At 37.6% G+C, this 23,693-nt stretch overlaps 1 protein-coding gene across 4 annotated transcripts in view; it reads right to left on the reverse strand.

Annotated features, from left to right (window-relative positions):
• Positions 1-23,693, reverse strand: part of LOC100539813 (N-deacetylase and N-sulfotransferase 3) — a 75,520-nt gene that overhangs the window by 33,489 nt on the left and 18,338 nt on the right. For all 4 annotated transcript variants that reach the window (XM_085222838.1, XM_085222836.1, XM_003205715.5 and 1 more), the window contains exons 3-6: positions 11,318-11,405; positions 7,721-7,875; positions 3,461-3,646; positions 539-667 (exon numbers count right to left, since the gene is read on the reverse strand). In XM_085222838.1, coding sequence (XP_085078964.1) covers positions 539-667; positions 3,461-3,646; positions 7,721-7,875; positions 11,318-11,405 — 558 coding nt within the window. The remainder of the gene's footprint in view (positions 1-538; positions 668-3,460; positions 3,647-7,720; positions 7,876-11,317; positions 11,406-23,693) is intronic.

Raw genomic sequence — 23,693 nt, forward strand, 5'->3', positions numbered from 1 at the left:
TCTATTAAACAAAAATGAAATGTTAAACATTAATTTGGTGGTTCACTTATTTCAATCTTCTCCTTGAAGCTTTTGTAGAACAGCAACTGAATATTCTCATAACAAGTTCAAGTGCCAGCACTTGTTGCTTGCAACTTTCTCAAACTAATGGGTGTTCTCAACATTCTGTGAGTTCTGAAGAGCAGGATAATGGATTTCTCTTGAGGCACTTGTCTCATAGTAATAACAGTTATTAATACCTCATTTCTCTTAAAAATTAAATAGCTCTTATTTCATGCAGAAGTAAAACAGAACAAGAAATGTTTCTACTACTACATTACTAACAAAACAGTATTCAAAAATGTTGAGATTAATTTTGTATGACTTACAGAACATACATAATATTATATTTTAAATTTATTAATTGAAAAGGCACAAGAGCTAACTCTGTGAGAAATCATTACTATATGGATATCAGCTCCGATGAGCCTTGAAGCACTTATTCAATTCTCCTTTAACTAATTCTTTTTAAATAGTTTCAAAATGACATTGTACTCACTGGATTGAGAACCACCGTGAAGAACAACTCTCCACCTTGGATACTTTTGTCTAGTTCCTTTGGGCCTCCAGGATACTCTTTATAGAAAATAGTGTGGGTGAATAAGCCACAAGTTTGCCTAGGAAGCACCTGAATTTAATTTAAAAAAAGCAACAAAAGATTCAAGAGAAATTCACAAACCAAAACCATTCATACATTTCATGAGATAATAAAAGGCAGAAAAGTAACACAACTGATAATGTTCTTTTGTGATAACTACTTTGTAGTTTTGGCATTGCAATGTTGCCAAAAGTCAACAATGATTTAGTTGAATCAATACACTGAAAGATGAATAGAGTTTACAGAAAGAAACAGTGGTTTTATTATGATTTATAACATCCAAAAATTCTTCACGTTTTCTCTGAATCTGGAGATTGATCTCAGTAGGTATGCCACAATTAAGCAGCTTCCTCATACTAACTGTGTCCAAATTCCCCGGTCTTAATAATGTGTATGAAGTCTGAACATCAAAGATTTCTAAAATTCTAAAATAATTTGAAATGTAATCTGAAATAATTCAATCTATTTGTATTTATCAGTTCCATCTTTTATTTAAAAGATAGTTTTGCTATATGTTTAAACTACAATTTGAAATCATTTTTTTGGCTTCGGTACCACCAACAATAGTAATTCTATGCTGATGTGATGAATCTTACTGATTTTTTTTTTTCTTTCTTTGTTTTATAGATTTCATTCACATTATCAGAAATAGTTTCTTCTCACTCAGCTGGACTGGTTTTATAAGACTAGTTGCAACAAGAAGTAGCAGAAACAAAAGCATGTATTTTTAAAGACATGCAAAGAACAAATCTTTTGAATAAGCAAATCTGTGCGTGTCACTGTGTATCTTCAAATGCTATGCTTTAACAAAAATTTATGAAAGAGATTTCTGGAGATTCTCAGAGTCAGTCAGTTTTACTCAAGTGCTCTACACCCTCTGAGCATAACCACAAACACTTTTTTTTCCCCACACACCACTAATGCTTTAAGGAGAATAAACTTTAGCTCAAATCTGTATGGTGCCAATTTCTTCCTGGATATCTACAGATCATTTCATCTTAATCCACCCCAAAATAGAGCAAACATCAAAACTTTGACATATTATTATTCCACTTAGAAAAGTGGTATACACGGTAACTAGAGGACAATATCAGAATTAAGTGAGAAGCTCAGCAACAGACCCTCCAAAATTGTGGCTGTATCCAGAGGTATAGCACGGTACACACCAGTATCTTTCCTGTTCACCGATTTCCTCCGTGCTCCAAAAGAAAGCTACTCAAGCACATATCATCAAGTATTTCTGAAAGTTGTTTTGAAACAGTCTGCAGATAATGATGTTATCTGAATCAGAAAGAGCTTGTGTCTCAGTGACCCAAAGGTATTAGGATAATGCCTTCCATGTTGGTATTCACAACACTTTAGGCAAATACTGCTGTCAGTAAACTACACAGTGAATTATGTAATACAGAAAACTTGTGTGATTTGATTTGTAGCTGCATCAATTGTGCAGTTTCATAGCCTGAGGGGGCAGCTTCCTTCCTTTCACCTTGTAGGTGTTTACCCTGCATTCAGACCGACCACTTGGGCCCAAAGCCTAGCTGGGGGTTAAGTAACAGTGCAAGGCACAATTCACATTTCTGTATGGTAAAAAGCAAAATAAGGTCAACTGTGCATAGTTCAAATGAAAGAAAAAGTACTTATGCATAAAGATCCAATTCTCAGATGTAATAAACTGTCAAAATTCTTCTGCAGTTAATGGTAGTGTGTAAATTTAAAACCTGCTAAAAATCTAACTCATTCTGTTAAAACATACAAAGTTGACTATTTTCTTGAGACCTCTGAAACACTATTTAACAGTAGAAACAGAACAGTTAGGACTTTGTTAACTGTTAACAGCAGGGTTCCTGGAGATCACCTTCTTTAGCAGTAAAATCATCAGCAAAAGACTGATTTTAATTAACAAGATACTGTCAAACATAACTTGCTATTTATGCAAAACAATATGCGTTTCTTACAATGTGAACTTCCTGGGTATGTTTTTTCTACTTAGAAATAAAGAATTTGTAAAATGCAAGTGCAAGTGCAAGGTCTTGCACCTGAGTCAGGGCAATCCCAGGCACAAATATACATTGGGCAGAGGCTGTGTGGGAGCAGCCCTGAGGACATGGATTTGGGGGTGCCCATTGATGAAAAACTCAATATGAGACAGCAGTGTGCCCCTGCAGCCTGGAAGGCCAACTGTATCCTGGGTTGCATCAAGAGAAGCGTGATTAGCAGGTTGAGGAAGGTGATTCTGCTCCTGTGCTCTGCTATTGTGATACCCCACCTGGAGTATCTCGTCCAGATTTGGGGCCCCCAATGCAACAGGGACATCAAAAGCCATTGGAGAGGGTCCAGAGGAAGGCCATATAGATGATCAGAGGGCTGGACCACCTCCCCTGTCGGGACAGGCTGAGGGACGCTGGGCTTATTTAGCCTGGAGAAGAGAAGGTACTGGGGGAACTTTACAGTGGCCTGCCAGTACCTGAATGGGAGCCTACAGGAAAGCTGATGAGGGATGTTTCATAAGGGCATGTAGAAACAAGACGAGGGGAAATGGCTTTAAACTGGAAAAGAGTAAATTTAGCCTACATATCAGGAAGAAATTGTTCACTGTTGATGGTGGTGACACACTAGAACAGGTTGCCCAGAGAGGCTGTGGATGTCCCCATCCTTAAGGCGTTCAACACCAGGCTGCAAAGAGCTTTGAGCAATCCAGCCTAGTGGGAGATGTCCCTGCTTATAGCAGGGGGGTTGGAACTAGATGATCTTAAGGGTCCCTTCCAACCCAAACCATTGTATGATTCTAGGAGTGGTGGTAATATGATCAGAAATACAACTCACCATTATATTTTTGTGGATGAAACCTCTTCTATACCTTGCAGGCTTCAGATGTGGGTATTCTTCTGTGCTAGTAACTCTGATATTCCAGACCTTTTTCCAGGCATCATAAAGTTGAACATGCACTGGATATACTCCAGAATGGTGAGGAGCCACTGCATAGCCCATATCAGTTGGAATACCGTGTTCCTAAAACACAACAGAACAACTGCTTTCAAAAAATTAAGAAACAGTATTTTGGCATTTGACTAATCCTTTGTGAGAGATTGAGAATAGGTCTGAAATATAAATTTATGATGATGACATTACAGTATGTTTTGGTATATAACAGTGATGGAAGGCAGCATGGTAAAGATGAAACACAGGATTTTGAAACTTAAGATTTGAGTAAGTATTTTTACAAGTATGGATATAAACACATTTTATGCTGATTTCTTTAATCAGTGCATTAAACGCTTCTGCACTCTTTCAAGTTCTTACAAGGAATTTGCTCACAAACTAAGTATTGAGAGAGAAAAGTACTGGTACATACACAACAAAATAGCATTTGGCACTTACAATAATAAAAAAAGTGATTTCCACTATATGTCCCTACACAATTACTTAGTTGAATTTCAAAAAGATCATCCTATTTCTCCTCTAGTCTGCTAGCAGCATTAAGTTATGTTCAGAAAACAACCATTTTACTGTCATTTAAAAACAGAAAAAAAACTGTGATGTATAAAACCGAAGATAATAAGCAGGTGTTCTAGAATAAGCCCTTTTGTAGTAAACCTGTCATTTTTGCAGACTTCTTGCATTTAACTGACCGTGCTAGTATTACTTTCTCGTGAGATTCACTGTATTTTCTTTCCAGCTTCTGGTCTCCAATGTACTCTAATGAATTTTGACACTTTTTCCATTTTCTTTCAAAAGAAGAGCACACAAGTACATATTTCTGCTTATCCATACAATGTTGTTGTGTTGCAATATTTTGAAAAACTGCCCTTGCAAATGAAACCTCTGCATTAAGAGGGTTTTTTTTTTAAATATATTATTTGTACCATCATCTTCACTATATTTTCCAATTACTCTTCACGTGAAAAAATAAGAGGTAGGTGATAGTTGAGTTTCACCTACCTCTTGTTGAGGGAACCTGCTTTGGCAGGGGGGTTGGTCTCAATGATCTCTAGAGGTCCCTTCCAACCCCTACAATTCTGTGATTCTGTGAGTTACTTTCAATGAATAAAACAATTACTAAGGAACAAAAAAAACTTTTAACTCTTATCTCAATGAAAAATGGGGTCATGACCTAAGAAAAATAATTTTTCTTTATCTTTTCTGGAGAACTACTGTGTGAAAGCTAATGTACTGGATGGACTGGAGAGCAAAGACAAGAAAAACAGGGTACATATTTTAAAAAACGTTATGCTGACAAATATGGGAATTGTCCCAGTTTTTACATAAGGGATTTAACATGAAAGGAGATTAGGTAGACATGAAAGAAAACCCTGAGCAGGAAGTGCGTTCTGTAGGAAGTGCTCATGATACACTATGAGGATGCTGAACAGACCCCACACAATATAGCAATGAAAGAAATCCTGAAAGAGACAATTCTTCTTCTGCCTACACTGAAAAGTTCCTGTATTATCTGAAGTACTGAATCTGCCCAGCTTCATTTGTTTCCACTATCACACATTCACAAATATTTAGTACATAAACCAAGTGATGTATAAATTACTCATTACATGGAAGACCACATTACAGCAATAGATGTAATATATTAAAAATGTTACATGTTTCACTGCTGTCAAAATAACGAGGTACAGACAGATATTGTAATTTAAAATACCCAAGAATTTGACACAGAAGCTAGGATGTTTTTTTAAATTACATCTACTGGATCCTCTGTTTGTCCAGTCACATAGTAGAAATCGATAGTGCTACATGTAAGTGTTTGACACTGAAATCCAAATACACCCCTTCCTTCCAAAATGCTCTAAGAGATTTTTCTCTTATTTATGTGTGCTTTGCTTTCCAGAACAGTGAATCTCTTGAATTTTACTGCAGCTTTCATTGCAGATATCCTTTTCCTTTAAAGTTCCTCAACCTAAATGGGTAAATTGTCCTTGAGTCACCAATACTATTAGGTGCATAGAGGGTGAAAAGCATGAGTTTTTGTACCCATAGGTGGGTGTATGTTCACGCACAAATGAATATGCACCTACGCATTCTTAATGTTTATTATTTGTGCTAAGTTTAAATAGTCAAGATTCAATATTATATGTATCTAAGTAAGACATGATAGCTTTACTAGCAGCTCAAAACAGAGCTAATTCACAAAGAACAGCATTTTTTTTTCTGTTCCAGAAGAACATGAGAAATAAGAAAACTGTTAAATATTCATGTGAAGTAAACTATTGTTTTCTCACAGTATAATGGTGTGTTTAACAGACAGATATAGTTTAATCTCATTGGAGAACCCTAATTTTTTAATATTTAAAATACAATTGCAATTATTATTTCCCTGTGGCCATTTATGGCACACTAGGAACACAAAATGGGACATAAGATTTTATCACCCTGAGGTTGGCGTAACTTTTGGAATTCTGGTAAGGTCTCAGTGCTCCTCAGTAAGACCAAGGCACCACTTCATTGATCATACCACATCCACTGTGCATGTAATCTGTGGCTCTGCAGCAGGAGTGTAGTATGAATTATTTACCACGGTAGGAAAGAATAAGATCTGGCCTTGGTTTTTAGTGCTTGGGAGTGGTGACACGACCTGTGACACAGCTTTACATTATTTAATTTCATCTCAGATATTTCAATTTCTCTTCCTTTAATCTTTTCTACTTCACTTAAGCATGCATAAACATCAGAAAGAATAATCTTTACAGAACATGTAAGAAATTGTATCCTCTAATGGCTCATTTAATCTTCCTCATTTAGCTCTAAATAAATGTCTGGATTTTAAGATTTTTTTTTTTTTTTTTTTTAAGTTTTACAGTATGCAGAAATAAATATGTAGCCAATATCTTTTATTCTAATTATGAAACCTATCCTATTCGATGTATTAGTATCTCACTGATTTCAGTCACTAATTCCCAAGTTAAGTATTTCACATACACTATGCACATTTATTTTGATAAGCCATCTTTCAAATAAGGAGAATACTGATCTTTGTTATTAATGTCAATACTTTAAGAGAATGGAACAAGTAGCAGGCTACTATACAAAGCTTCAGACATGAAAAAAGCTTAATATAAAATATCTCTAAGAATTAAGAGTATTGAAAGTAGGAATAGAATAGGAATTGATGAAGTGTGTTCTAGAAAACACTTTAATAGTTACATCGTGTAGGTTAAGCCCAGGAGATGTCTTAAGTCCTTTTTCAGCACAGAAGAACTACAAGAACTAATTTAATTTTGAGTGGACCTTTCAAAAGTACACAGAATCATAAGAAAAAAAAAAGAAAAGAAGTTCAAGAAAAAACACAGAGTGTTTAAATTTTCATAGTCCTATCTTTCACTGAAAAGTTTTCCTTAAAGGAAACAGTAAAACCAAGCTCGCTTGTACTGAGTATAACTACAAATTGCAGTAGGCTTGATAAAGTTTTTGGTAGGAAGAAAGCGCAAACATTTCTTACAGCAAAGTTTTTAAACACAAGTTTTAATTGCTTGATATATCTATGCCTTTTACTTTCACTCACTGTTTTGAGCAGGGAGAAGTAAAATTAGGCCACTACAAGAATAGAAATGTTTCAACAAACAAGTTGTGTTTTCGGAGGTATTCGGACATAACACTTCTTTATGTGTTTGTATTTAGCCAGTCCAACAGCCTCCCACTACTATTAGCCCTCAAATACTATAATCTATGCTAAACACACACCTAAATAGTAAAATTTCTGTTGAAGTTTTCCAGTCTAAGGAACCACTGAAAACAGCTGAAAAGCATTTATGGCAGCAGATCTCAAGCACAGGCATTGTGCCATGCTCTGCTTTTGTCTTCCAGCCATCTGTTAGTTGTTTACTCAGCACCGTTGCTAAAACACACTAGAATGTTTCCAAATTTTACATATTCTGTCCTGCTTCTCTTAAATTGTATTAGTCAGGGCACGGTGGGAATGGTTGATAATCTGTGCACTAGTTAGAACATGGACAGAGCAGGTTCATAGATGTGCTAAGAGTTCTCCAGCTCCTACCAGCACTGATTTTCCTAAAAAACAGAAATAATGGTTTCTAAATACCTAAATTCAACATAAAAAGCAAAAGTATTACTCACTAAGGCAAATTTTTTGTTGAGGATCATCTGCTCCACCAGTGACGACTCATTGTGGAAAAGATGGGGCTGCATGTGACTCCACATATGGGGAAACCACCAAAACTCATCCACAGATCTCAACAGCAGGTCATCACCTTCATCTTCCTCCTCAGTGCCTGAAAAAAAAAAGAAAATCCTTGAAGTATACATTATGATCTTACAAGTTTTTGAACATGTAAGATGGAAATTAGCAAAACAAAACTTGACTTTTCAAAGTACTAAGGATTTTAAATGTTTCCAAATTCACATTCTTCTCCTTGAAGTAACCATAGCCAGGTAAAAGATTGGGTGATCCAATCTTTTCGCAGCATTTTGAATGTATAATACTGTCCTCTTATTCATGTGCTCTATCAATAACCTTAGAAGCTAAGGGACAGATGTCAAGAAACTGCATACAAGATTGTTTAGGATAAATGAAAAAATTGCAACTCTTTATTGGTATTCCTTATCCAAATTAAATTTATTCTCCAATCAAACTCCTTTTCCCTCTGTTACCTATAGTATGTTTTCAGCAGCCTTTTGGAAACATTTCGCATAACACAATTTTTTTTATCTTCCTTCTAATTCTCGCCATTCAGAAGTTCCTAGAAACCTGCATCTTCAAAGGTACCCAAAAGTTGGCTGGAGCTCACTGAGTTATTTCTCGGTCCCTGGATCTGCCTCTTTAGGTGCTCTCCTCGTCTGTTCCTAATGACGCAGTGCCCTGGAACAGACCCTGCAGCAATTTCTAATCGCTATGCTGATTAATAGGAATTGTCTGGGCAGCAGCATGTAGCTGCATTGCTCTCCAAGACCTCTCATGCTACAACTACATCAGTAAATAAGATGGTGACAGGCCTGACCCTGAGCCAGCTGGCCAATTTGATGCTCATAAATTGCAGTCAGCAAGAGAAGCAGCTGCATCCCAGCAACCTGCTGGGAACAGGTCCTTCCCCTACTCCCTGCTAGAATGCACGCGGGAGTGTGGGGCTGGTCTGGACCAAGAGCACTTCAGAGATTGTTCCCTCAACTCAACAGCAATGACCATTGCCTTCAGCAATGTGCCTGCTTTTCAGCTCTAAATAATTACCTAGCAGAGACTTAGCCTGTCTCTCTGACAGCACTTCAGGGATGGGAAATACCAGCCTAATGAGCTGACAGATCAGGACAGACACACTCCAATCCCTGAGCTCAGATACTTAGTCTAGTCCCAGTGCACTTTTATTGATAGGCTAGTCCTGTCAAAGACTGTAGCATTTAAATAATTCCTTAATGGGTTGCCTTATACAGACTGTATGAGCCAAACTTTGAAAAGCTACAACTTAACAATCTTTACTGTGTGTCTGTCTGCTTCTAGGCCACTTATTCCTACTCCTTCCAAAAAATCAATGCAATTTACAAATCCTTTTTCTCTTACTATTTTGTAATAGTCTTATATTTTCCATTCTTTCAGCCTCTGTTTTCTACGTCAGTAAGGCCTTACTCTCACTAATCCTATCAGCTTTCTCCTTTTTCCTCCAATGAACCTTGTCAGACATGCCTTCACTGTTGCCAGTGTTTAGTTCCTCAGAAGGAACTAAAATAATGAAGGAAAAATAGAGGCAGGCATATATAATGATGTATCAATACCTGTAGGATCATTAGATTTTTTGACTCCACATGAGCCTAATTGGCCCTATGTCACGTTCACCTGCTACCATGAAAAGAAACAGGAGTGGTTAAAGTCTGTAAAATAGCCGTGTCAGGGAAAAAAAAAAAAAGTTTCTTCGGGAAAAGAAGAAAGCCTCAGCAAGAGATGGGCTGTAACAAAGATAGGTTCAACTCATTGAGCTTACAGCTGGTAACTGGGTCAGTTTGTACTACAAACTTGCAATATCTTTGCCAAATCTCGGTCAACCAAAACAACAAAACCCACATGCATGCTCCCTCCAACGTATCTGAGCTGTCAACTGAAACAAAACAAATAGTCTTGAAAGAACCGTTGTCTGCTGAGACACCGGCAGGTGACAGGCTTAGCAGCCAGGATGTTTCTGCCAGACCATTCTAGACAAGAGAAGGAAAGAGGAAAGGGTAGGAAGGATGGAGAAAGTGATGCATTGAATGTGAGGAAGTTAAGACACTGTTAGTCTCTTTGAATTGTTCAGGTTACACCTGGAAGACAGAAGTCTCTGCAAGTCTAGCTGATCTCTGCTGAGCCCAAAAGAAGGAGGGACAGTGCTTCTGTTCAGCTTTCGAGCTCTAAGTAAGACTTCCTCTTAACATGGCAAGTAATTCTAACCAAGGTACACAACTAAGCACAAGAAGAGTTATGCACTTCCACCTTCTATTCAACACGCACAGCAATCAAGCCCACTCAAGTTTTGCAATTCCAGTTGTGAATAAATCCTTTTTTGTTTTGTTTCCTATGTTACCTTTTCTATTTTCATATTAATATCCTTGAACTATGACACAGCCTTGTATTGTCTTTTGACTCTCTTTCAGGCTCTGATGTTGTCCTATTTTTCAAGTATGCTTTTTTCTATGTCAGCAGAGACCACCTGCTTCTTCTATATCAAATCCTAATTAATACCTTAACTTTTACTTCTTTGTAGTTAAGTATGAAGAAGTGGTATAAAATTATTTTAATGGATAAAATGTATTGCTGTGGTATCTCTACAGCAGAGGTCAAACTATCCAAACAGATGAACTTCGGCTGCTCAACAGATTGCTAGTAAAGTCAACAGAACATTTCATTTGATTAGAGCCATTTATCACAACAACAGGTTAAAAGGAACTGAATAAAAGGCAAGGAGGGACTCAATCTATTCCACAGTGCAGGCTTTACTAGAAATTTCAGATTCTTCATCCTGAGATGTTTCTGTCGTCTAAAATTACCACCTAAATTCTCCATGTATTCTATGCATGTATGGATGCAGTGAAATATTAAATTCACCTACATGCCTCTCTCCCTCCACTTCCTGGGACAGGTTCTGTAGCAGTTCTCTACAGCTGAAATTTCTTGTCCTTTGATTTGAAGTATGAAGAAACATTAGGAGAGTTTATTTCACTCTCAGGACTGATTTCACTGTTATCCAATGACACACATGTAAGATGTATAAATCCTACAGAAAACTGTAATCCCACACTGGACTGACTTTATGTTCTCTTGGTCCTGTGTCCAGGCTTGTCCTGGCTTGTGGGAGGAAAAGGAACATTCCTCTCATTCAGTCTTTTCTGAATGGATTAGTCTTCTCACATTTAGAAACTGCACCCTGGCTCACACTGTTCTCCTTATCAGACTATTATGCAAAGAATGGACACTACATATATACATATATTATATACATGTGTGTGTATATATATATATTTTTTTTTTGAACAGAGAAATGGAGCTGCAGATCTATTTATAGACTCTTATCTACATGATTAGTTTCACAGATACTACAGCTCAAACAAAGGGTTAATCCAGCATAACAATTTTAGAAGAAAAATATTTATTTGATATACCACACAAGTTATGTCCAAAAAAACATGGAAGAAAGAACATCATAGTACAAAGAACACACCAAAATGAAAGTAATTTTAGTTTTCCATTCTTACCTGTGTGATAAAATTTCCCTGAAAATCCCAGATTGAAAGTAAAATTTGTAATCTGAGTTCTCAAAAGATTCTGAGTGTCAAGCAAAGCCTGAAAAATAAACCAACATATAACTGTAGAAAACTACACTTGGTACAGAAATTAAATATAACAATATAAATAGTTTTAAAAGCATACATCTTTCCATTTTTTTTTCTCTATGTAAAAGTAGCTCTTTATAGATTACAATGATATATTTGAATTATCATTAAAAGATTAAAGACAGCATGCAAACTGCATCATTTCTCTCATAAACATGATTATCTACTAAATACTGTCTTACTCCCTGGATAATTAAATTGGGAAACAAAGGCATATACCACAGAAAAACCTTCCCTGATAAATCACATCTGAGTAATCACAGCCAGGACCAAAATTCCAATCGCTTGCGTTCCAGACCACTACTCTGATTGCTTGGGTGAACAGCATTTATTAGAGGTACATTTCTCTAGATCAAGTCAAGTCAACACAGCATTATATTCACATTCACAAAAAACATCCAGAAAGACAGAAAGAAGCTAAATTAAACTTATTCCACATCAAAGAACTTAATCCTATCCCCAAATTCTGACTCACTTCTCAGACAGTTATGATACAGTCTGTCAGCATAAATGTACTTTCACTAAATTATTACAAACAAAAAACAGCATGTAGAAAGAAAGGGGGAAGCTGTTACTCATCAGATACAGCTTCAGTGTTTGATTTCAATATGCTCTTCTTGATTTCTCACTCCCAAGATTTAAAGACTAGTTCAAGGAGTTATCTCCCCAAATTCTTCTACACTGCTGTTGTTCACTATTTCAGTTCTCCAAATGTAACAAAATCCAGCTGCCCGATATAAAACAAAAATCACACAAAACAACAAAAAAAATCTAGAAAGTAACAACAAAACTTAAGAATAAATAGCCTCCTCTAGAATGACACTCAGAATGCACATTCCTTTGCCTGCTTTCAGGTGAGCATTTGATAGCTGCTTTTTAAAGAGCACTCAAGAATTTTCAGGATTGGAGTGCACACAGCACAGCTGCAGGACCACTACAGCACGCACACACACACAGGAATAGGTACTTGTGCCGACTGCTAAGTAGTAATGCTTTGGAAAGAAAGGGAAATTTTTATGTCAAAGATCAGCAATAAATTTTCAAAGGCAGCACGCGCTGTACTACAACTGTAGTAATAAACTGATTAAAAATAATACCATTGTCAAAATTAAGTACCTCTGAGCGTGCTGTGAAATGGTAGAGTTTAAAAATCACAAAAACATCAAAATAATGGAATATTTTAAAAGGTATGAAGGTTGAGTAGGCACCCCACGTATGTCAGGCTTGCTTCCTTGAACTATCCTACCTACAACATTACAATGATAAAACCTAGGAAAATATGACATTAACAGGGATCTCCTGCACCCTAACTAAACGCAGCGTGAGGCAGCATCAGTCATCCCCATCAAGAGATGACCACACACCACAGCACGTACCCTGTTTCTGCTCTCCCTCTGCAGTGCTGAGCCTTTCCACCTACCCCCACTGGGAGACAGCAGAAGCGCAAATGCAGGTACTCTCCAGTCCTCTTACTACCCTGCTCACCACTGATCAAAGAGCCCATCAGCTCCATAGCAGCAGCATGGCTGGGAAAGGCACAGGGTGAGGCCATGGCCTGAGGCCTCAGCGAGCAGATAGTGCTACGGCTCTGCCTGGCTCTGGGAAGCAGGTTCCTGAGGAAGCCGGTTAGTAGCAAGAGGAGAAGGTCCTTTTTGTCCTCATCCTGAGGGGCTACAGAACTGAATCTTGCTGACATGGCTGACAGAATGAGTGTTATCAATTCTGAGTCATCGTTAGCACTTGCCTAGCTTTTTTTTTTATTTCAGCAGAACAGAGCACTATGAGTAAGCATATTCATTAAATCTACATCCATCACAAAACTAAATCTCTGAAAGCGCTACCACATTTCTGCCTCCCATTTCTGGAGATCTGCTCAGGTCAGGAAGGGCATCGCATTGCTTTCCCATCAGTTTGCCTCTCCCATGTCCTCAGTGTCCAGCTCCAGCACTAGAAGTGAGGAAGGCTCCAAGGAACAGCAGCTGTGCGGCAAAGATCATTTTTCACGAGAAAGGAATGCCTGAAAAACATCCTGCAAACAACGGCCTTGCTAAAGGAATGAGTAAAATGGACCACAGAATAGAGATAATTGAAAACCAGCTCAAGATTTTTGAAGTGGAACAAGGAGAGAAATCTTCTAACACTGTAACAAAGGCTTTTGCACAGGCTGACGGCAAAGATCACTGGGGAGACTCCTTATTCTAACAAAAAGTAGCAAATCTACAGAAGATATTATTAAAGTCATCCTTGAGCTGCCAAGAACCAATTCCATGAAAATTTTACCTTCTGAGTGAGACATGCAGTTAAAAACATGGGAGGTATACCATACAGCTACATGCTTCTTACGTTAACAGTATGCAACTTTGAACGTGAAATTCTGAGTACAGTTTGACAGTGAGAAGACATGAATGGGCTACAAAACTCTTTTCCTCTGAATTGAGTTCAACAGGCCCCAATGGAACAACATAACAGACAGTTAGAAACTTCCAAAATATCATTCTGAAGGTGTATGCACGCCAGGGAAGTAGGATTCTCAGCAGCCCAGCAGGTAGACAGATCTTTGGATCTTCCTGCACCGTATGACTTTCAAGGAGTTTAGGGGAAAAAAAACACATTACATTCATGGTGATAAAAGTTTAGTCACACAGGCTTTTGGATAAAGCAATGTCCCAAATGAGCAATTCTGACTGATCAGAATTCTAAAATACTGATTTTAGAGTATTTCTAAAATTTTAATATCAAGTGTATCTCCTTAAATCTATCTGCCCCCTCACAGAAAACTGTGTAGAGGACAACCCTGTTCAGCCTCTAGCAAGATTTCATTTAAAAATACATTCTTTATATTGCATTTACTGCCATGGAGAATCAACCTTTCAACTATGAAGCACTGGCAACAATTTTTGAGCTGAAGGCCTTAACCCTTACCTTTCTAACAACTTCTCAGCTTCTGAGTCCCAGTCTAATCTCCAGTCAATGGAACAACAGAAAAGAAAGAGAGACTAGAAATGCTCAAGAAAGGCTGTTCAGAAGGAGTTTGCTGCTGCAGTTCTGGGTGTGCTGCAGCCATGTGGCTGATAAGGACAGCCATTATTCCAGGTTCTCAATCAGCAGCTAGAAGCAGGGTAGGAAAAACTCATGACATTTACAGAATAATATAATTCAGCACTTAGTTCTTCACTGGGAGTTGGTATTACTGGTGTAACTAGCACCTTCTCCTATTGACTGCCTAGGGGCCAGCAGTCACAGTAGAAAAGCCCTGCTTCCACTCCTCACTGATCTCCTTCCATCACAAATGACACAAACCTCTAAAGAAGATCTGGATTTCATTTTCTACAGAATGAACTTCAAAACAGATCTCATTGGTTTTTTTTGGTCACGTTATTCTCATTAAAATCAACAGGAGATGTTTTGCTAAATCTAGCACTGCTGTTTGAAAATGTATCAGCTTATAACCAAGTGCATATCTGCTCACCTGCTCTACCTGCAGAAGGAGGGCGCAGACCTACTGTGAACCATCTTTTGTACAGACAAGCTGAGATAACATTTGAGTTGTCATGCCTATGATTATTTTCTCGGTAACTTGACATTTTACTAATCTTTCAGGTTCTAAAAACAAAATGTTAAAACTCAGGAAAAATATATAGTAGCAGATGGCAGGGACTGTTACTGTGAGTTTCTATCAGAAACAGAAAGAAGTAAGGGGGAGGAAGAGCCTGAAATTTTATTTCTAATCCTATTCTATACACTGAAGGTAAGCCAGTGATATTTTCTTTATTTTACAATTGTTTTACAAAAAGTCCCCCTGGGTATGAGCTGTTATATAAATATGCTAGTACCAAAGATTGTGTTTTAAAAACCATCCAGTAAAATCTTTCTCTATAAATAATTACTTACTCCATTTGTTATACTTCCACTGGTACTGTAAGGAAAATAAAATTGCTGGCTGTGTAATCACTATTATGTACACAGCTACAATGGAGTATTTAGTTTTAAACTTTTCCTAGTTCACATATTAGATTTAGGAAATTTATTTTGCCAGAAATCAAATGTGAGAATTTAATATAGGACGAGAGATCCCTTTGTTCACCAGTAATCCAAAACAATCTCAGAAAGAGGCCCTCTTACAATCCAAGCAACAGACAAAAATTGTCCTGAGAATAAGACAGAGTTCTTCCAGTCCTTGCATCTGACATATTTATAGTATAACAAAAGGAATATAAAAAATCACATTATGTTGTAAACAAAGTCAGATTCTCAGGTGATTAATCAGCATGATCCCATTTAAGTTACTTCAATTTCACTTGTGATGAAGCTTCTAAGCAAACATAAGCTGCTATAATTGCCAATGTTTTGTTATCAATCAGTACCAGAGAGGAACTTAGTTAAATTAGAATTTAAGGGAAAATGTGCTCTAAGATCACAAATGCAACAATAGAAGCCAGGAGAACTGTTTCTGAACGAACATGAAAAAGTATGAAAATTCCTGCCTTTGTAAGGATGACCTTCTTTCTTGAAAATCAGAGCATTTAGCTTTCTTTAAATCACTTTTAATTCAGAAATTTTAACTTCATTTACAAAGGAAGCAGCTTTATTTCATTTTTCTCACCTTGTAGACAGGACAAACAGAGGCACAGACAGATGACAATAGGTTGTCAAATGATTTCAAGCTTTTGCTCAAGTAAATCAGCAGTAAAGCCAAGAATAAAACTCATATTGCCAGAACTTGCTTCCCATCTCCGCAGTCAGGAAACCATCCTTCCTCCTGTTCTCAAAATGCCTCTTCACATGAGTTCCCATTATAGCCTGTTACGGACATGTCAGAAGTGTCAACTTGCCTTCAGTAAACAGACGGTAGTAATTTCTTCAACATCAACAAAGTCTTCTATCCCAAACATCTCAGCTTATCAAATATATAAATCAAGAATGCTTTAATCTTGTTTCATGAAGAAGGAACTATTGTGTATTTCTGTAGTCATATCAACATATTTCTGACCATTTTCCTACTCAAAAGCTGCTAAAGAACTTAGACACTTGAAAAGTAAAACAGTTCATAACTGTTATGTAATAACAGTTAATTTTACTTGTACTACATAGATTTTAACTAAATTAGCAAAAGGTAGACATAGCTTCACAATGCTGCAGCGTAAAGACACTGTACTTCAATTCAGAATGTTCTTCCAAGCCAGTAACAAAAGGAAAAAAAACTGGCTGGGAAAATCACAACATTGAGCTATCTCCTCCCTCTTTTTTTTCAGAAAACAAATCTCTTTTTTAGGAACATTTACTTTGCTGTTTCACATACTATCAAAGGAGTCATTGAATTATAAACTACTTTGCTTCTTAAGTCATACTGGCTCTTTATTAAAGGCAAAGACTTTTTGAAAAGTTAAAACAAATTGGTATGAAGTGTAATGTGAAAGCACAGAGTTAAGTAGTGAAGCACCTTTATACGTGCTTGGATGCAGAAGTAGCTTTAAACTTCTTTCAAAGCACTGTGCTTCAGCAATTCAACAATCACTACTTGAAACCTCCCACTTGTATTTTGGGGTTTGCCTTACCATCTTTTGCATTCCAGTCCTAGGCTATGAGGTGCTAGCAAGGTGTTCAGAGTTAGAGGTGAGACATAGCCCAGCATAGCCCATACCAGAGACAAACTGCCTCTTGTTTTGGGGTTTGCTCTGGCACTGCTGAGATTTATGGAAAAAAAAGGAAGAAGGAGGGACATGCTGTCTAATGAAGGAGAGAGCAGTGAGGGAGGAGTAGGGATCCACAAGAAATGTTACAGCAGTGTGATAAGAAGCTGAAAGGAGCCCCAGTGATGTGGTAACAGCAACCATTGAGGAACTATGGCAATGAAGGCAACAGCAAGAATCTGGGGTATATGGAGGCAATGGAAGGCAGCACAGCAAGGAGAAACATAAGGCAGTGTCAATAAGGGTCCATCCCATATGGCTGAGAATCATTATTTTATTAGACAGACTATTTTACTTCTGAGAAAAAACATTTCCCTCAAGATACATTATGTATTTTAGAACATCATTAAAATTCAATGTCTATTCTTTCTGGATTTCCAAGATTATCATTCTGACACCCATTACCATAAACATTTAATCTATGCAGGAGAAAGAATAATTGCTTTGGGTATACCGGGTTTATCTGAAAAATATTTTGAATACCCTTCAGACAAAAGGAGAAGAATGATTACATTTTCTCTGTGCATTCTATTAACTGAGCTGTGCTACAGAGAGAGCAAGAGAGGAAAACAAAAAAAAATCTTCAGCCTTTCCAGCAAAGTGTTCAGCTGCCAGAGACCATAAATTATAAATAGAACCTAAACTGTGTGTGGAGAGGATACCGCTCTACAGTTTGGCAGAAGCAAGACATCCAATAGGAAACAATCCATCAGAGGTATAAAGACTGCTGAAACAGATCTTGAAAAGCTAAACTGATAATAATTATGTTAAAGTTCATAACGTAGCATGTTCTATGTGAGCTGAAGACAACTGTGCTTGTTGTTTTGTACAAAATATTAAAAATTAGGGAAATGTTTCTTAAGATGCAGTGACTTAAAGAAAAATTATTCTTTGAATTACACAATTTTGATTCTAGATTTTGAAAAATCTCTCAGATCCCTTAAAAATAGGACAATTTAATTAACAGTTTGAAAGTACCATATGCCAGCAAGAAGCCCATTTACAGAGTACCACGGCAGAATTTAAAACTAAAAACATGTGCAAAAAATCTATGGAGAAGACTAAATCTTATTATTTAAAAATTAGTATGGTTTACTGACAGCTAGCTTCTACCTTCAGCAATTACATTTTTAAATTATCTAACAGAAATGCGTTAGAGCCCAGGTGTTTAATGTGCAGGACAGGCAAAGCTGTCATTGATTGCGTTAGCTGGGATTGTGTGCCCCAATCATCCACCTGAGGAGCTTAACAGATTTCCTATAGTATTAAGGACCATACTCAACATGTAAGAAAGTTGGTACAAATCTTTTCAGTAAATTCTATAGGCATCACTAACTCAGCAACCGAGCTGCTCTTCAAAGCATTAATAAGATGAAATAGAAGGCTGAAGCCTGATGATGTGCATCTTGTTTTTTTTTCAGTATCCAGTATGAGACACTGTGAATCTGATTTTCAAAAAATTCAGGAGAGACTCCTACAGTTTATATGCATAGGCACTGTAACTACAAAAACATGCAATCCTGATTATCAGAGATAGAGGATATCAAATTCAGATCCCTAAAGAACACCAAAAACAAACAAATCAACCAAGTAGCCACTTCTAATGCAAGTCATTTGAGATAAAATTTTCCAAAGTTTTCCATAAGAACACAATTTTAATGTTGCTGGGACTTCATTTGGATATTTTTTGTATCATGTAAACAACCTTGATGATGGCCCAATTACGCATTTTCAAGTAATTAGGCTCTTTCATCTAGATGTATTATTTATACAATCAAGGGATTTAAGAAATACTTTTAACTAAGTTCTATCACCAGCTTCTTACTTCTTGGAGGTTAAGATAGCAGCTAATGAGAATAAGCTAATTATGGCAAGGTAAATTGAAGGTTTTAAATACTTGGTGCCAATAGTATTTAATAAAGTAATGTAATTATCATGCTGTTTTCAGGATTCTGTATGGAATTCTGCAATTAGTAGCTCTTAATTAAACTGTACTTTGATGAAAGAGGTGACTATCACTAAACAGCTAAACGATCTCATTATCCTACAGATAACTGAAATAAAGCCTTGCATTTCTTTTAATTAAAGGTCAAAAAATCTAGGCCAATTGAAGTAGAACTAATAGACACCCTACTAGTCCATATAATATTTTTCCTGGATTTTGGTCGGACAGGATTCAATGAAATACTTACCGGTTCTTTCATTCACAGCTTGTGAAACTGCATGTACAAAATTCTCAGAGTATAACACAACTTAAACTGAGAACAAAGCAACTCTAAAACACATTTAACATCTCCTTGTATTCATCCAGTTAAAATTCTTGTGATCTGGTGATTTTTGTTGAACCAGTCAGTGTAGCTGGAAAACAAGGTCTGTTACCCACAGCACAAGTATTTAGGCAGCCGTGCCATAAAGCAGCTCACACTGTTCAGCTGCCTCAGCTCTGAGCATGACTGGCTATCTCATAGCGTGACAGAGTAGATCAGCTCCTGTTCCAGTTCACTTATTCGCAAATAACGCCGTCAATTTTGCACGATATTTTGTCAATGATGTTACAACATCATGGCTATCCAATGGGTTTTTTGTCACCCAACTCATTAGTACAGGTTAAGGAATGGCCTGCTGGAGATGAGCTCTGTAAAGAAGGACCTGGGGGTCCTGGTGGACAACAGGGTGGCCATGAGCCAGCAGCGTGTCCTGGGGTGCATTAGAAAGAGAGTGGCCAGCAGGTCAAGGGAGATGACTCTCCCCCTCTACTCTGCCATGATGAGGCCACATTTTGACTACTGTGTCCAGTTCTGGGCTCCTCAGGTCGAAAAAGACAAGGATCTCCTAGAAGGAGCCTGGAGGAGGGCCACAAAGATTATTAGTGTCCTGGAGCATCTCCTGTATGAGGAAAGGCTGAGTAACCTGGGTTAGCCTGGGGAAAAGAAGACCGAGAAGGGATCTGATAGATTTTTAAATATCTAAAGGGAGGTGGGAGGCAAATGGATGAGGTCAGGCTCTTCTTAGCAGTGTGTATCAATAGAGCAAGGAGTAATGGACTAAACATAGGAAGTTGCATACTAACACGTGGAAGATCTTCTTTATGGTAAGGGTGACAGAGCACTGGAACAGGTTGCCCAGAGAGGTTGTGGAGTCTCCTATGGAGATATTCTTGACTCGTCTGGACTCTTACCTATGCAATCTATTGCAGGGTACATACTTTAGCAGGGCGGTTGGACTCAATCTCTTGAGGTCCTTCCAACCCCTGTGATTCTGTGATTCTCAGAAAGGACACAAATGTTACTCAAACTCCTTAATACTGTATTCATTGTCTACATGTTTGTCTCTTATTTAATGTTTCCTCACATGCCAGCTCCAGATTTAGCTTTCACTGCTGCCACCAGACACATCAGTCACTGTCTGGCTGGAGGAGGAGGGCTACTCCCCAAGCAGGGTTGTGCTTCACAGCATGGACTGGCCACCACCTTCCATGTGGCAAAGTATGTGCACTCTTATTCATCATACACTGCCTGGTTCAGCTGCTGAGGCTCTTGCACCCCAACATGTGACTCTGTACAGCCACTGGATTATGAAAATATCCAGAAGATTCAATACTGGAAGAATTTCCAGGCTTCATTTCTTAGCAGAAGGGACACAGTGGCCTCACAGAGCAGCAGCTGTCATTACATCTACCCCATTCACATATATCTGTCATGGCTGTATCCAAAATGACAATGATTTTAGAGATACAAGTTAGATTTCAGATCCACCTTTTCACTCACTGCCGGCACACAAAACAAGTAATTTTTGTCATAAAACTTGTTTTCTTATAGAAATTTGTCTCCAAAACCTACTCATATCATTCACTAGTCTGCATTTCATCCCACAGTGCCAGCTGAGGCTTACCTCCCCTTTGGGTTTCAAAAGCCCTGCCTTCCTTTTCTACACTGTCCCCCACATCCTATCTAGAAAAATAAGAGATGGTCTGCGCTATCACTAGTTTCCAGATATAGACTGACATGCCAGGGGATGTCAAAGTGAAGGGATTAAAGCAGAGTTCACTGAAACCTGTTTTAGAACATGCATTGATCCACATATATCTTATTCCACTGATTTCCTGGCATCTAGGAGGAATCCAACCATCCTTGAGAGCTGTCCATATCTGTCAAGTTGGAATGAAACTGGCCCGCACGTTCAAGTTGTTGGGGTGATGGATTGACAAAGGCAAACAGAGCCATTATAAATGCATGATTTTTCTGGAAAGGAAAGTTAAAGTATGGTGTCACTATTGAGTACATCAAGTAACAACCATCTGTGAATGCAGCCTTGTGAACAAGCTTCAGTCTGATTTGTTTTGTCAGCATTAGTATTCTCTGAATCTCAGTGCTGGACCCTGGATAAACATGGATTGAGCTGCCTCCTAAGTTGAAAAGCTTGGGCTTCTTCAGTAGAATTTTAAATGAACAAGATTTTGAAATGTTGACCAAATTATATTGACAAACACAGCTCAAAAGTGGGTGGTATTTATCTGTTTTTCTAGAGCATACAAACTTTAAAGCATTTAAAATTTTACAAGACTCTTCCAGTAATTAGAATGATTACTAACACTAGCTACAATTACAAAATAAATTTATTATGTGTACAGAGTAAAAAGTCAAATCACAGGCTAAGGAAGAACATGCTGCAATTTAGATAGCTTGAAAAATACTGGACATTGCATGCTGTTACCAGACAAAAAGAGAGAGAGGTCTGGTGTTCACCATATCATACTTTTTTTCCCCTTAAGGGTTTTAGACAAGCACAATAGCATTGGTGCTAATACTTCGTTTAACATCTTAAAGAACAAATAAAATAAAGCACAAATAAATGAAGACTTGCTCTCTCTTCATTCAGATAACAAACAGCCCATTGCTCGCCCGGCTCAAACAAGTATAGCAGAGCTACCACACCACTGTCATGCAGAATAAATGAACCATACCATGGGCTGGGCAGCATGCAGATGTTACAGTCTACTCAGAAATATGTTTCTTGTTCCTCCCCCAGTGGCAGCAAATTGATGTCCAACCTCCTCTTATTGTCTTGCCTATGCAAAAATCCTTACCTACTCACCTGCCCTTTCCTCCCTTGTCTTGGATGAGCTGATGCATAAACTCTTTTTCCCTCCTTCTTTTTATTAGTAGCTTCCAAATTGCTGAGTGAACTTCCTCTGTTACATCAGCACTGGTATCAAATAATTGGTAGAAAATGAAAAAGCAGGCAATGAAGGCTGGCACAGAAGAGCTGACACAAAACACAGGGCTTGAGAAGAGTTATGATTATGTGATGTCAACATAGAGAAGACATAAGAACTTAAAATAGGGTAATCAAAATTTGGACAGCTTCATTGACTCCTACATAGCACCTGGGCTAAGAGAAATACTTCAGCAGAGGAAAAAAAAAATAAATCAAGATTTTGTTTGAAACACGGGACAACTGTAAGAGAAGCACAGGGGGATTATTTAGTTTGAATAGTTAATATATCTCTTCTGGTTTTGCATAACTGCTCTCATTTCTAAAAGGCAAGATTTTAGAAACTAGACGTAGGTATGTAAATACCCCCACCTGACTACATTCTACACCTAGGGAACTCAAACCGACATACAAGGATCCAAAGCGAGCTTTGCATTTCATTACACTGTAAGAGATTGAGAGTACACCTTAGTACAAATTCCTCACCAATATTAGATTGCTTCCATACTTCATCCTCTCTTGCTGAATTTAATTTTTAAAGACTTACATAATCCTTCTAGTTCCTTTCAGATACTACCCTCTGTTCAACTACATGAAACACATGCTATTATAAGGAACTTTTACTGGCTGTTCAGCCAAATATCTCAGTGCCTTACATCAAGTAATTCTTATCCACCTTCACTGCTTACAGTCTGCAAACATCTGCAGCCTATTGCTTTCTGCTTTAGTCATCATTATTTGCCAAGTTCCCTAGCCTTTACTTTTTCAGTCCTAGCTCAGAAATTTCCTGAATGTCCTGATGTCTCTGTCTAAGCAGTCTCTAGATGTTTCCAATTAAGTGCTGCAGAAACTGAACATAATATTCTAGAAACCTCTTTGGTCAGAAAGATGAAATATTTTCCTACTGTAAAATATCATTATTTATTCCCACTATAGAAGTACATTCTAATGAGCAATACTAAACTATCTCAAAGGCTGTAAAGCATGAGAAGGAATTTTCCTATTTTATTTATTTATTTAAAATCAATCAAAGATTTTATGCTTTGTCAAACATGATTTTTTAAAGAGGAAGTATCACTTTTATCTTGCGTTATCTTATATGCAAAAAGATCAGTCACACTGAAATCCGTACAGAAAAGGAAACTAGAATTGTACGTAAATACAACATTGTTATTCCATAAAGGATTACAAACATACAGTCAACCTACTGAATTTCTTTCACTTTGTTTTGTAAGCATGACCACGCAGAATAAATCATGCTGTGGCACTGACATCTCCCAGACTGAATGGGAGAGAAGGATGGACACTTTCCATGCAGCTACTCTTGTAAGAGC

Source organism: Meleagris gallopavo, chromosome 4 (assembly GCF_905368555.1).
Source record: "Meleagris gallopavo chromosome 4, MGAL_WU_HG_1.1, whole genome shotgun sequence".
Classification (NCBI taxonomy): Eukaryota; Metazoa; Chordata; class Aves; order Galliformes; family Phasianidae; genus Meleagris; species Meleagris gallopavo.